Here is a 14,657-nt window from a genome sequence, read left to right as displayed (position 1 = left end):
CCAGATGCTAATTAAAGCTACATTTAGTTCACTAAAGCCATTAATCCATTTATTATCTCCTTCTGCCAGATTTATCTAAAGGAAAATGTTAATTGCAGCTCAAAGCCCGACAACTAAACTGTGTAAATCACACTTGCTGTTGAATAGAGGAAACTGCTAAACTGAGCCACATCCCTTAGGAAATAGTATTTACCACATTGCAGGTAAAGAAAATTAAAACTCCTGTTTTATTTAGTGCAGTCCAGTCAAATGGTGTTTTGCTGGTGTTTTTCTAGAGTGGTGAAACCCACAGAGTGGACACGGGTCAGCTATGAGTAAGAGCATTTACTAGTGTAGAGGTGAATTTAGCAACTGTATATAAATGGTCATATGATACAAGTCACAAGGTTTGATTAAGCATTCTGGGAAAGAAGTAGCACCCACCACCCCACGCACGCACACACACACACACACACACACACACACACACACACACACACACACACACACACAGTAGCTAAGTCCAGTTCCAGGACGACATGCCTCAGTAGCTCAACTTTTGACCACCACCTCACACTGCAGCGTCCAATGAGTGCGCAGATTCCAGTTAAATTTGGAAGAATTACATAATTGTAAACCTGATTCATCACATTTCCACCCTCTCTTCTTCCACTTTGCTTCCCACGGCCCTTTTTAGTTCGTCTCCCAGCCGAAACCTCCAGCTGTTAATGCGAAGAAAATCGTCAATTACGACAAGCAGCGTGAAAGTGTGTCAAATCCCGCAGTGTGACCAAAAAAAAAAAAACGATTTAAAACGCATTTAACAGGTGGACGCGTAAAAGTGGTGAACCTCTGAAGAAGATTGCAGCTTATTTGGATGCAGGGTTGTAGTTTCGGACATTTCAGTTTGACAGTGACTGATAATAATATTAATTTATAAAAATAAAAAACTGCAAAAAAACTGCAATTTTTTTTTTTAAAACTATCACCGGAAATAAAATTAACCTTCAAAATATAAGCCTCTCTGTGAAATCGGCAAAGAACAATCAGGTAAGTTGAGAAGAAATTTAGACAGTGTGTTTATTTAAAATAAGGCAAGGCGTGTCTTAAATTGTTTTTAATTACTTTATTTTATTTAAAAAATGATTGTACATTGCTTGTCTCCTACTTTCCCCTCCAACAGCTTATTCGAGATATTTCTAATGGTAAAAGAAAGTCTTTACGCATAACGCATTGACGCTTTAAATTAATATTTAGCATAATCATAAATGAAACTATACAGCAAACGTTATTTTTATTTTATTTTGTTTTTTATTTTTTTACATCATCAGCTGATATCGCACCAGCTGCCGTTTTATTTTTTGAAACATGTGACGGGAAGTGGTCGGTGTTGTTGCGGCTGCCTTCACGCCGCCGCTCTCTGCTTCCAGACGGGAACCGGGCCGCTGGATGATGGCGCCGCCGGTGCTGCTGCTGCTGGAGCTGGTTCTGTACGTCAGCTGCTTCGTCTGCGGGATAGTCACCGCCGCGTCCATCACCATCGTCCAGGTGACTTTAACCTGTTAATTACTCCGCCGTTATCGGTCCTGATAATGTTAATCAGTCCTCTTCCGGGTAGACTTTCCAAGTGCGTGCGTCTTGACCACAAAGTTGTGTAAAGTGAAGCGAAAACGAGAGTTGTTGTTTTTTTTATGCGTGGAGTTTATTTAGTTGCTACGAAACTACTTTTTTTGTGTTTATTTAATTTGATTATTTGCCTAATGTTTCGCAACATTTGCTTTAGAAATGGCCGCCTTCTTTTCTGGATCAAATATGATTGAATTTGTACAGTCGGAAGATTTTGCAGAAAAGGGACACGCGCTTTCACTTCTGGTTTCCTGCTAAGCGTGAAATAGCAAATAAGTCTTTCTTTTTTTAAAACTTTTTTAAAAGTAAATGGTACTTTTCCAGTTACAAACAAGCCACTTTCACTTCAGGCTGTTTTCTGTTGACGCCATAAACACTCCATGTATATTGTGACTCTTTCCCCTTCGTAACCAATCAGAAAGCGCGCGTGCGTGATTGTGTGTGTGTGTGTGTGTGTGTGTGTGTGTGTGTGACAAAAAAAGAGGACATTTGAAGGCGCGCGACTTAATAAAAGCGTCTCATCATGTGACGCGGAGGCTCCTCGTGCCCGTTTCTCGTGCGTGCTGCTTCTTGATAGGAGTCAGGCGCCTCGGTTTAAGTGTCCATAGGCTGCTCCTCTTCTTCTTCTTCTTCCTCTCAGTTAAACACAACCTCCGAGTGGAACACAATTCACGCATTTGTCTTCTTCTTTCAGGGTGACTTTGGGGGTCGGTGTATGCTGTACGGAATAGTCAACTACAATGCCACAGCTAAACTCATCGGAGTCCAGAGCTCCAGCTCCCCTTCTCTGTGCTACTTTGCCTCCGCCATATCCATCCTGGTGGCAGTGATGTGCTTCTCCCTGTCCCTGTACTGGGGATACACCCTCTGCTTCGACACGGACCAAAGAAGGTACACAACTGTTGTGTGTGTGTGTGTGTTGTATACACCAATCAGCCACAACATTAAAACCACTCACAGGAAAAGTAATTAACATTGACCATGTGAAGATTTAGCGTTCTGCTGCGAAATGTCTGGACCTGGCATTCATTCACCTGGATGTTATTTAGACATGTAGCATCCACCTAGACCAGACTAGTCTCCCCCCACCCTTTAACAATGACACTCCTTGATGGAAGCCACCAAAAAACGAGAAGAATAGCAAGAAATTCACAAAATCCCAAACTGAATAAAGCCTCTGTGTTAAGGGTCTTCAACAATTTTTAGGCCAAGGACCCCAAAACTGATAAGAGATTAAAAAGGGACCCCCTACCTGTAATATGTAGCTATATATCTATTTAAACTCGGCCTAAGTGCTGTTTAGAAATATACATTATCATCATTTTGCATTCAATATTAAGCTATTCAAATGACACATAGGTAAAAATAATAATTTCTTTATTTCAAACGTGCAGCTGCTGTAAACATTAACATACCTGTCATAGACATACATATTAAAAGATTTCAAAGACAAATTTAAAGAAAACAAAGCAGTTTCAATAGTTGGCTGATGGGAGTGAGCTGCGCTGTTAGCTTCTCATCTACTGATTTTGCTACGCTCTTCTGGGATTTCACCTGGGGACTGAATAGGCTCTCGGACAGTTGCGTGGGAACCCGAACTGAGTCGGCGTGTAATATGCGGCCTCGTGATTGGTTCGGCACCGACAGGGGCGGGGCCTACTGTGCACAGGAAGCTTAGATTGACACTTCCTGGGCTGGTGTGAAACAGTGCGATGTTGAGATAACTCCTGTATGGCTGAATGAAAGCTAACGTCTTCTGCCTGAATTGATCCCTTTACTAAAATATGAAGGATTCATGTTAATGAGTATTTAAAGAAATTTAATTTTATGGGGGAAAATTTAAAAAAAAATGCTAATCAACCAAAGATTTTGCGACCCCCCCTGCAGTACCTCCTGTTGAAGACCTATGCCCTGTGGGATGCACTGGAACAATTCGGTGCATTCCACAGTCAGGGCACAATTGTGTGATACATGGCAAAATGCCAGACACCCCACCCGAAATAATAAAAAAGTTCAACGTGCAACGAGGACACGGCCTCTTTCGGACAGAGTCACGTGTGTGATAACATTGTCGTGTGCTTTTCCTTTCCTTCGCAGGGAGCGCATGTCGATGAACGTGGTCGTGGTCCTGTGCGGCGTCTTCCTGTTCTTCCTGCTCATCACGGGCTGCATGCTGAAGATCGGCCGGGACTCGCTCTGCTCCTCCATCACCAAAACCGTTACCAACATCACCAGGTGTGGGCGCGCACACACACACACACACACACACACACACACTCTTTTGGCAATGCGATCGCACGAACGCGCCCGCACAGAAGCGACGCAATCTACTTTCTGTTTGCGTCGTTTTCTGACTCTAGTCATGCAACACTGATCTCATGACAGCTGTGACATTCATTACGCTGGGTTAGCAGAAAAATATATTAAAATGACTGCACGGTCAGCCGTAACATTATGACCACTGATGGGAGAAGTCAATAACTTTGACCATCTTGTGACAATTCATTCACCCACCTAGACCAGACCAGACCAGACAACCCCAACACACAGCAAAAAAAAACAAAAAAAACATCCAAATTCACTAGCTCTCAAACTGGGAAACAACAGTATTAGGAAGGTGTTCATAATGTAATGGATGCTCAGTCTGTATAAAACCGGAGGGCTGCTTTTAAATGAATGTTAAATCATTAACCCATCACCAGTGCAACATCTGCCACCTCACATATGTAATGTTTCACGGTGAGTTTTTGAGGAACCCGTCGCATCTGTTGTCTGTCTCGTGTCTAACGTCTCGTGTCACGTTTCTGTCTCTCAAGCTGTGAACAAGCTCAGACTTTAAAATGGGCCATTCCGCGCAGCGGAGGACCGTTCTTCAGCGGCCTACAAAAAGCAGAGGTCAGAAGTGAAATCATGAAATTTATTTGATGTCTAGAATCACATTCAACACGTTGCAGCTATGTACATTTCTGCCTGATTTCATTTGATTGAATTTGTAACAAGTTATTTGATGAAATTTACTCCTATTAGAGACTAAAAAAAAGATCAAGGAGAAACCCACAACTCTCCTTGTAGTTTTTTATCCATATAAAATTAAATAAAAAGCATTTTACAGAGATTTCTCCGATAGCGCCAGCTTCACTTAACCAGGATTTGAAAGAACCTCCCCTGTCCCTGTGTCTCAGACGGCCGTGTGGGTCAACTTCTTCTTCTGGATCATCATCGGGGTCCTGGTGTTCGTCCAGAGGCGTCAGAGCTCCAAGGTGATCGCGGGAGGAGGACCGGGCGCGGGGCTTTTCGGGGGCGACTCGGGGGTGACGCCGGAAGAGACCGAGCCGTTCTTCAACAACCCCGCGAGGCCGCAGTGAGGAACGGCCGTCGCGAGTTACGCAGAAAAACGATAACACGAGAGTGGATGTGGCGGAGGGTAAATACGCGCGTTCAGCCGAATGCCAGCACGTTTTCAGGTTATGTATTAACTCAGTCTGTTTTTGTTAAGGGCTTAAAATGCGTGTAGAAAAGTTGAACGGCCACCCCGACGAGGATGGGATTCGAACCCACGCGTGCAGAGCACAATGGATTAGCAGTCCATCGCCTTAACCACTCGGCCACCTCGTCTGGTGCGGAGTCGCCACGGAAATCCAAAACCCCGCAGAGCCTCCGCGACATGAAACACAACCCTGAGGCTGGAGCGCTGTTCATATTTACCCTCCCGCCGCATCCACCCTCTTACCAAAGCTATTTCAGGTGTATGTCTGTAGGAACAGGAATGTGCGTTTGTTCGTTCATTAACTTTATTTACACAGACAGCAAATATTAAGAGTGTTTATCGGAGGCATTCGTTTTGTATTTCCCTCGCGTGTTGTACTTTTTATACGACTGGCAGATGTTTCTTACATGAAAAGGTATTTTATATTAACACATTCACTGTAAAACAGTTTGATTGTCCAATAGTTCAAAGTCCCTTTTTTTTTTCATCTTATATTAAACCTTTTGTGTCATTCAGATGAATTAATTGAGACGTCTTTGTGATGATGATGATGATTAATTATTTAATTTGACGTTGAAGCTAATTTAATTGAGTCTTAAACATATATTTGATTCTGGGATATTGTGCCTATTAAAAAAAAAAAAGTGAAGATTTCAAATATTTAGTTCGTACCGATGGCATAAGACACTGTTTGTGTTCCACTGTGGGAACCAGTAGGGGAGGGAAGATGATCACACATGTTCCAGCCTCATGTGTTTGTGGGGTGGTCGGGGCTGAACTATGTCTCCCTCTGCTGGCAGACAACAAATAAAGACACTTCTGTTGTACCACAGACATTTTAGTGATTATTTATGTGTTCAGCTTCATGAGTGTTTTTGCTCAGTGCGATGCTCCGTAATGCTGCAGCGATGAAGTTAAATAAAAGCTGAGATCCACTGGATTATTTTTTACGTTTTTCATTACAAATAACCGTTGTGTCTGTCTTTATTCTCCATCGTTTAAACTGAGCGTTGTCTAATTCGAGTAGTAAATCGTAGTGATTTTGATCCTAAACAGATACAACAGGAATAATGTGTGGGTTTCGCACTGTTTCATCACTCCCCATGAACTCATCTTTTAGACATTGCTGCAAAAATGAAGATTTATTATCTAAAATCTCTCCCTTTGTTAATGATTTCCGAGCTTGATTTAAAATTGGTGTTTGTTTCCGAATGAGTTACCTGACAGATCAAAATAGATCGAAGGAGCTTACTGCCGCTGTTACAGCACGACTCCTTTTCCCTTTAGTTAACTAATCTAATCTCTGTGGATTACATGACTTCACCGGAGCCCTGGAAGAAGGTAGAGAAAGAAGAAGAGGAAACACAGGACAGGACAGGACAGGACACATAGCTGGGAGGTTTACATTGAAAAAAACAAAACACAAAAACTTCCATCCTCTACAGGTGGTGTCATCCTTCGATTTACTGTCTCCTTTCATTTCCTGAGACGGAGCTCTGGAGAACAGCGCTCACATCTCCAAACTCGAATCTCAGAAGAAGACCACGCGAAGGCTCGAGATTAACCTGACCCTGGAGTCCATGGTGAGACGTTTTTTCTTGCTGTTTGACTGCTGCTTTTTGCGTGTGCTCGCACAGAGCATCAGAGACGGAGCGTAGCGGTGGTAGGATCAGATAAAACACATAGAGAAGAGCAGCGGACACCACGGGCTGAGCTGAGCCCCGATAAGCCTCTTTAAGCCACTTCACTCTCCACAGATCAAATGTTCTGTTTTAAACCTGTTCATCTGCAGCCACTGATTCACTCTATCTGCTTTGGTTTTGGCCGGAGAGTTCGAGTTGTCTGCCAAATATGTAAAAAAAAAAAAAAAAAAAAAGGACAAAGCAGAGTCTGTCGTAGAGTCTGGTTTTGACCCCTGACCTCCCGTCTGTGTCCAGGACGTGTCCAAAGACCAGTGTGAGTCGGTGGTGCTGAGCGTGGAGTCGCTCCTGAGCGACGCCAGGAGGATGCAGCTGCAGTGCAGGGAGCGCAGCGAGCAGCTCTCCGCCGCCGCCACGCAGCTCCGGGAGGAGTCGGCGGCCCTGCGCGAGCAGTGCGAGGCCACCCAGCTCGACATGGCCCGCATCCGCCGGCAGCTGGACGAGCTCCTGGACACCAAGGCGGCCTTCGAGGCCAGGGAGAGGCAGGCGCGCAAGCTCAGCAAGCACCTGTGAGGGAGAGGAATGACGGCGACGTGGCCTCGAGCTCAAAACCGATTGGCGAACAAAAGAAGAGAGGAGAAGGGGATGATGAGGAGACTAGATTGCACGGAGCAAAACAGAAGGATGAAATGTTATTTGAGTCATTTAAAGTCCAGCATAAATATTGTTTATGATCAAAGTAATTGAGTGGCCTAAGAAAAGAAATCCAGGAGTTGAGAGGAAAGAAAAACTAGGAAGAGAAAAAAAAAGCACTTTATTAATTGATCCCTGCTGCTATGTGAAAAAATAAATAAATCACATGTAAATATTCAAACCTTTCCTCTTACTTCATGTCGAATAAACACTTTCCAAACAGACCTTTGTCTCTGTTCTGTTGCTTTTCTACTATAGGGCGCATGGACGTGACGTCACAGCAGGCCGACGTCTCCATGGTTACGGCCACTGAGTGGCAAAAAGTGACAGTTGATCGTGGAGATTAGCAGCGTTAGAGTAAATCATCGGCTTTAATGGCGTCTAAATTGTAAAACTAAATAAAAAAAAATAATAATAATAAAGGTGAAGAGCTGTTGTACGAAAAAAAAAGAAAAGATTTATCTTTACAGATATCTCCGACTGCCAAAGAAAAGACAAGTAAATGGGTCGCTGCATTAGAAGAAACAACTGGAATCCATCCGCAGAAAGCCGGTGTTGTGGTTCACATTCTGTGTCAGGTAATATTCATTTATGCTGTATTTGTTTTTATTAAGTCATACCTTAAGTTATGTATTGTGTGGCTAACGTTACTTCTCGGTAAAGCTCTTAGCGTTAGCATCTTTTATTTAGCTACATTTAGCATAACGGAAATGACCTAAAACTAATTTAAACTAACTGAAACTGAAGCTAATCCACTTTTCTAAATAAGGGGGTAACTTACTGTAGTACAAAGCCTTTGGAGCTGTGTTGTATAAAGTACCAAAACGTCATTCATTAGTATATAGTATTTGCAGGTATTGAAATCAGGCCTATAAGTCAAGTCAATGTGCAACACAATACAGGACTGAAATTACCTTCCTCAAAGGTCCACGGTGCCGCAAACAAAACTAAACAAAAATGTGCAAATGTTGAGAATATATAAAAATACAATAATATATATATAAATACCAGGATAACTGATTTCATGTCAATGTTTGTGGACCATTTGTTCGTATGGATCATCGTCAAGTCCATTTGTCCTTAAATGATCTGATAATCCACGTTTTTCACAGCCTCCCTGTATTTACTGATAACACTACACCATGTTTTTGCCACTCAGGAGGATTTGGCCCCGGTGGAAAGTGGAAACGCAGAGAGTTTTGAAACTAAACACATATGAATGTCTGATTGTTTATCATATCATATCTCCTGTGGAGGGCGTCTGTATTACGAGTCCAGTCCAGTTTATTGTTGATGTGTTTATTGTTGATGTGGACCCCAAGGTACTTGGACGAGTGAAGAAGAATGGTACCAGGACAGTTCCTTGGGGAACCCCGGTGTTACTCGTCACAAACTCAGATGTGCGATGTGTGTTATTTGGTAAACACAGTCACTTGTTGGATATTCTGACCTCCACTGATCTTTCAACCATTTCGTCTGAAGAAATGAGTCAGTGCACTTTGGCAGTTTTAGGTTTAGAGAACACACAAGACGTCTCCTGTCCATATTTTCCAAATATTGGGCATAAAAATAAGTCGATATTTATTTCTTTTGTATTTTCGTTTGTCCTGAAAGGTCTTTGCTTCCTTTAGTAGTCCTTGTCTGCTCTTTTTGTCTTGTTTTGGTCTTTCTTGAACAGGTTAATTCCTGTTTAGTTTGTTATAAATGACTCACTGGGCTTTGATGGGTAGTTAAGTCCAAAATAACGCTTAAAGTCGTTTTGTTGTAAATTAATTTTAAATAATCCAGGCACCTTTCCAGGAAATGAATCTAAAGAGGATGCATAGAGCAAGAGGCATTAAATGAAAACCTGGAGCTTGAGTCATAAAACTTTAAAAATTTAATCAGCATCATAAATCATTCTATAAATACATGGTTGTCATATCATTAAGAACATGTTTTAAATAGCAATAGGTACAAACAAGCAGTGGGGTGGTCTTGAAAGAGGTACAGGGTGCAGGAAAACAACAACAACGGTATGCTGGGTTTCAGTCCAGGAGACAGAACCGGACTGTTAGTGGCGTAAAGCTGTGAGGGAATGTGAGTGACCCTGGTGTCATAGGTCCTACTATCACCGCTCTGAAAGACAAAGACAGACAAGTTAGAAGGGAAATAAATAGCGTGGCTGTCTGCTAGAGGTAGACTTACTTTCAACTTTCTTTTTTAGAGGCGACAGTGCTGCTTTCGCCTGAAAAACAAACAGAAAACATTCATATCTGGCAGCAGATGACGAGAAACTAAACAATAAGGAGCATTGTGGCATTCACAAATTTTACCTTCTTGATGGCAGTCCAGTCTTCAAGGATGTCGATGTCCCTCAGCATGTAGACGATGAAAGGCCCTGCGACGCAGAAGCAGCCTTTACAGATCATTTCAACGTATCGATTTATCAGCGAGTTAAAATACATCACATATAGCTTTACCTGAGACCAGAGCTACTTTCTTTTTTCTCTCCGACCGTCCCAGAAGGTTCTTTCTTTTACACTTCTTGCCCTTCAACTCATCGCTCCACTCTGGAAAGAGAAAGCAAAGCGTTAACTTCTAATCTCCTCTGATCCATACTGGTACCAGGCAACCTTGGCAGCCTCCATTAAAAGCATTCAGATGATTCCATGTCGTGCACTTTGAGCCACCGACAAAACAAGTACATTCGAGTTGAGTGTGAAAAAATGCAATGATCCTTGTGTGTAGTTTAATACAAGATTGTGACATTGGGTTGGGGCTAGGGAAGAACTAGCTTATATCAGTCAAACATCTGAACACAATGCCACGTCCTTCTCGCTACATATTTTTTTTTACCTCTGCTAAGTATCTTATTAAGGTTTTGGACGTTGTCATGCAGACTCATGGTATTGCATTGCCACCAAGTCATAATTACCCAAAGGAAACATTAAATTTAGATTCGCATGCACAGTCAAATAACAAAAACAACAGTAGGGAGGACAAATAAAGTTGCCCACTTTTCCTTTTCACTATAAATAAATAGATGATTTCTCAGAGGAAAGACGAGTTAATTGAATTTTACTCCCTAAAACAACGAAGCGAATGATGTTAACGACGATGCCGGTAACATCTTTGACTGTCTTCTACCTGAGGTGAGGTCTATGTTCTGCCTGTCCTCCTCCAGTCTCCTTATCTTTTCCAGCAGCTCTGTCTTCATGGCATCGAACAGCAACGTCCGCTCACTCTGAAAGACACATGTGGATGAATGAAGACACTGGGACAGCATCATAAGTAGGGACTTTTAATAAAACAGTAGAATACACAATCTGTCAGACTATCTTCACCCCTCTGTCATAACTTCTATCCTCCCTAAGTGTTTTAGTTTTGGAAAACGTCTATTAATGTCTAATATGTATGGACATTATGGAAGATCTTCTACATTCATAGCAGAAGTTATAGGTTTGTTATTTTTAATGTAGTTATTATTTGTTCTATAATCAGTCTGGTTGGTAAAAGGATCAACAGCGTGTGTGTGTTTATTACCTCCAGGTGCTGCCTTGCACCTTGTATTTCACATTCGTGCTTGTGTTTGATCACCTGCAGACACAACTCCTTGTACACTCCTGCAAAGACAAGACAGGTTTCAGACAGACTAATGGTCTCATAGTACTACTACTACTACTACGAGTTTAAAAACACATACTAAAAACTTCTGCAGCTGCAAGTTTTTTTTTTTTTTAAGGTTTTCTTGCATGGACTTCTTCTTCTTTGCAGCACCAAAACTAATCTGTAAACCCGGTTCCAATACTAGATAAAAGGTGCACTTAATGTTCTTACTGTTTTTATAGCTGTAATGTAATTAAGTTCAATTTCACGTGTCATTTCCTCGAGCGTGTCACAGTTATTACGGTTTCCCCCTCCATTTTATACACACAAAAAAACTGGAGCTGTGCACACAAATCTGAAGCTCATGTATCAGCTCTAAGCGTCATTCAGTTACGTCTCTCACACACAATATCATTGCAAACCGCAAATGTGCAAATCTCTGAGCACATTAGAGAGCGTGGTTTCAGTTGGCATGTGTGGGGTTCAGAGTTTGAGGAAACTGAGCAAAAGATTCTGGAAATGTATGTAAACGTCTGGGGAATGAATCAATAGGCCCTGTTTTAAAGAACAGCAAATACTGTATTTGGTGTTTAAATATTATGATAAAGTCAGCAGGTTCTCCTCACGTTCCTGCAGTGACCCGGGATATATAGATAGACAGTATATAGAGTGAAGCTTCAAGGTATTTGCGCCCTTCAGAGTATTTGACATTTCTGCATAAACAAGAACCCAAGTGAACAAATGAAACTGAAGTATTTGTTTAGAATAAAAAGAAGAAAAAAGATTAAAAAAAGCCGGCGATTAAAATTAATTAATCGCGATTAATCTAGCACCTATAAGATTACAAGTTGGATTATCTAGTCAGACGTGATTCCAATCAGTGTGATGAGAGTCACATGAATCAACAAAAGCATAATATTTCCGTTTCACTTGCTTGATCTCTTTGTTTACCGTCAGGACTTGTGCGCCAAAGATGCAAAGACGCACCGTATATTACGTTGCTTTGAGGCTTCCATCTACCTCACAATTTTCATTTAACGTGAAACATTAAAATTCAAACAAAAGCAGCAGCTGCCCTCCTCTCTGATCACCAAAGTGTGCGCATGCTTTACCGGCCACTTGTGTTCGTATCTGCATGCTGTTCTGCAGCGCTGCCAGCGGTTCCCTGTACTCTCCGGCCTTCCCCGTCAGCACCTCGTCCAGCTTCACTTTCACTTGGTTCAGCCGCTCCCGAAACAACCTGCAACCACAAGGAGGTGAAGTTAAACGCTGATGTGACTGAGGTGACTTCAAGACACAGGAAGAGAGAGACGGGGAAACTGGTGTCAGTTACTTCTCCTTTAGCTCTTGGAACTGTTTCTCCAGATCCAGCATCTCATCCAGACATTCTCCTCTCCTCCGCTCACAGTCCTCATCGTCCATCTCTTCACACGTAGGGAGGGAAAACAACAAACATGATAAGACAGCTGATAAAGATAAGGGTTCATCTCTCCTCTCTTTCTTTTACACGATTAGCAAACAAGTTAACAGTTTGTACAAACTAGCAGTTGGGTTTTGTACCTGAACTCTCCTCCTCCTCTTCCTCCTCCTCCTCTTCTTCCTCTTCACTCTCTTCCAAGTCACTCTCCCTCTCCTCCGTGCTTTCCTCCATGGTCTCCTCGCCTCCCCCGCCTCCCCCGCCCGCTTTTCCTTCGCTCTCCCTCGGCTCCTCCACCTCTCCGTTGGCCTCGGGGAGTTGCGACTCTCCTTCTGCCTCCATCTCCTCCTCCGGCTCCCTCACAGGGGGTTGGGTGGGCATGGCAGGCTGAGGTCAAAGGTCACGAGACTCCGTGCTGCCCTGCTGAGACCTGGGTCTGTTAGAGGTAGATACACGAATAAGTAAATAAATAAATAATAACTTCACCTGTCAGGTATGGAAACGTCAGGCCTATGAGGTCAGGCAAATAAACAATGCTTAGAATCAATGTGAAAAGGTAGATTAAATACATTCATTTATTTTTCTGTGTTTATTTTATCTATAAATCATTCTTTAACAAGTTTAACTAAATTTAAAATAAATGTTTCAGGCGAGGTTGTAAACTTTTTCATTTTAAATAAAATAAAAAACAATCGTTTCTTGATACTATATTCAAGTGCAAAGCGGTGAATTATTTATGTGTAAATAAATACAATAATACTAACTATATTATTATGCACATAGAGCAAGAATTAGAAATCTTATGGCTTCAATCGCGTGTCAAGTGCGCGACAAAAAAACACAACTCCTGGCCGGAAATCTCCACATTTAGCTTCACAGAAAACAAATAAAAAAATAAAATAAAAGGCAAAACTACAAAATAAAATCATACACCTTGTAATCGCCATACCTATAATAAAACAACTATTAATATAAATATTAATTTTAATAATCTCCTAAACATAGAGACGTGCACTACCGGAGCTTTTATTTTGACGTCTCACCTTGGTGGGCTCCGTGACGTCACACGGTAAAACTACAAACCTTGTGGGAATGACGGCGGCATTTAGGCACAAATACGGAGCCCAACTTCGGCCGAAGCGCGTTAAATCGCACGTCCACTCACTCATAAACCCTCCAAAAGCCAGTTGACTGTTGCTGTTGCCCTTTTCTATTAAAAAAAATAGCGGCAAACAGACCCAAGTCAAGTGCAACACTAGCTAACAATTGAGAGCGCGCACGCACACACACACAGAGACACACACTGAAGAAGACAAGGAGAGGGAGGGAATGACTCTCTGCTCATCACCTCGTCAGACCACACAACTCAAGTTACTTCATCTAAACGCTTGAGGCGAATCATCGAGCGGACGGAGTCCGAGTTTAAATGTCGTCAAACACAACTGGAGCATCGCCTGTAGTAGCTTCCACACACTGACCACACAGCTCCACTGCTCCCGGATTAACTACGTCCTCGGGTCCAAACGGAGGCGGCCGAGTGAACAAACAAGCCGTCATTAAGCCGAAAACACCTCTCACCGTGTCCCTCGGTTCCGCTGCACAAAGTTGGAGTGTAACGTCTTAGATTTCCATGTTTTAAAGAAGTACTTCCTCTTCGCCACAGTCTTCTTCAGTTAGACACTTTGCCGGACTCCACAAGCCGTAAATTCAGCCAATCAGCGCGCAGACCTGCTCCTGGGACGTCCTATTGGAGCGCCCATCCCGGAAGTCGTCTGTCCAATCAGGACGCTAAGTCAGCTTCAATGAGCCAATCAGAAGCCAGATCACTGTAACAAACGTAATATAATATATAGTATTTTTATTACCTTTACTTATTACTTTTTTTTATTACTATTATTGTTTACATATTGACACATACTGGTTTTATTTTTATTATTTATTTTATTATTTATTATTATATATTTTTATTATATATTTTCATTATGTATACTGTCTGTGACGGTTCTAATTCATCCAGGTCCATCCAAAAAGCTAAAAGATATGTTGATGTAGTATTTGGTATTTATATGGTAGTATATGGTGCTTTATTATCACAGTGTCAGTCAGTTGAAGGGTAAAAGTTTCCCTTTATCTCCTTAATGAGACCTTGTTATCAGCGTGATGCTATGTAGACAGTGTTGTGATAAACTTTAACTAACCTTGACTGACTGTCCTGTCCTATAACAGT

The 14,657-nt window shown here is 42.0% G+C and overlaps 2 protein-coding genes and 1 non-coding gene across 5 annotated transcripts; 1 reads left to right on the top strand and 2 right to left on the bottom strand.

Moving 5' to 3' along the window:
- The first annotated feature begins 1,366 nt into the window (after positions 1-1,366).
- tmem179ba (transmembrane protein 179Ba) lies at positions 1,367-5,924 on the top strand. 2 transcript variants are annotated; one of them, XR_007114503.1, is made up of 6 exons: positions 1,367-1,527; positions 2,300-2,496; positions 3,703-3,840; positions 4,422-4,500; positions 4,788-5,029; positions 5,102-5,924. XR_007114503.1 is itself a non-coding variant. In XM_047609902.1 (5 exons), exons 1-5 carry the CDS (start codon positions 1,429-1,431, stop codon positions 4,968-4,970), a joined length of 696 nt encoding a protein of 231 aa, XP_047465858.1. In that variant the 5' UTR covers positions 1,368-1,428; the 3' UTR covers positions 4,971-5,924. The 2 variants fall into 2 exon arrangements, 1 of the variants encoding a protein (XP_047465858.1); XM_047609902.1 differs by having other exon boundaries at positions 1,368-1,527; positions 4,788-5,924.
- On the bottom strand, positions 5,139-5,220 carry trnas-gcu. Its single transcript has one exon. It is a non-coding gene; the product is annotated as a tRNA-Ser (tRNA).
- A 3,357-nt stretch (positions 5,925-9,281) lies between the features above and the next one.
- brms1 (BRMS1 transcriptional repressor and anoikis regulator) lies at positions 9,282-14,160 on the bottom strand. 2 transcript variants are annotated; one of them, XM_047572773.1, is made up of 10 exons: positions 14,009-14,160; positions 12,574-12,866; positions 12,347-12,437; positions 12,126-12,253; positions 10,951-11,030; positions 10,555-10,651; positions 9,888-9,977; positions 9,741-9,805; positions 9,613-9,652; positions 9,282-9,543 (listed from the first exon to the last, which is right to left on the bottom strand). In XM_047572773.1, exons 2-10 carry the CDS (start codon positions 12,809-12,811, stop codon positions 9,536-9,538), a joined length of 837 nt encoding a protein of 278 aa, XP_047428729.1. In that variant the 5' UTR covers positions 12,812-12,866; positions 14,009-14,160; the 3' UTR covers positions 9,282-9,535. The 2 variants fall into 2 exon arrangements, with proteins under 2 accessions (XP_047428729.1, XP_047428814.1); XM_047572858.1 differs by having other exon boundaries at positions 12,574-12,845; positions 14,009-14,125.
- Between the last annotated feature and the right edge of the window lie 497 nt (positions 14,161-14,657).

The sequence above is a fragment of the Mugil cephalus genome, chromosome 1 (assembly GCF_022458985.1).
Source record: "Mugil cephalus isolate CIBA_MC_2020 chromosome 1, CIBA_Mcephalus_1.1, whole genome shotgun sequence".
Taxonomy (NCBI): Eukaryota; Metazoa; Chordata; class Actinopteri; order Mugiliformes; family Mugilidae; genus Mugil; species Mugil cephalus.
Note: the sequence above shows the minus strand (reverse complement) of the source record. Positions and strands in the feature narration are given on the sequence as shown.

Excerpts from the sequence above, each read along its gene's own strand:
- brms1 (XM_047572773.1), bottom strand. The coding sequence starts at position 12,811 with ATGCCCACCCAACCCCCTGTGAGGGAGCCGGAGGAGGAGATGGAGGCA. Across the intron at positions 11,031-12,125 it reads GATACGAACACAAGTGGCCG|GAGTGTACAAGGAGTTGTGT; the intron begins GTAAAGCATGCG and ends TTGTCTTTGCAG. Across the intron at positions 9,653-9,740 it reads ACTGGACTGCCATCAAGAAG|GCGAAAGCAGCACTGTCGCC; the intron begins GTAAAATTTGTG and ends TTTGTTTTTCAG.
- tmem179ba (XM_047609902.1), top strand. The coding sequence starts at position 1,429 with ATGATGGCGCCGCCGGTGCTGCTGCTGCTGGAGCTGGTTCTGTACGTC. Across the intron at positions 2,497-3,702 it reads TTCGACACGGACCAAAGAAG|GGAGCGCATGTCGATGAACG; the intron begins GTACACAACTGT and ends TTTCCTTCGCAG. Across the intron at positions 4,501-4,787 it reads GCGGCCTACAAAAAGCAGAG|ACGGCCGTGTGGGTCAACTT; the intron begins GTCAGAAGTGAA and ends CCTGTGTCTCAG.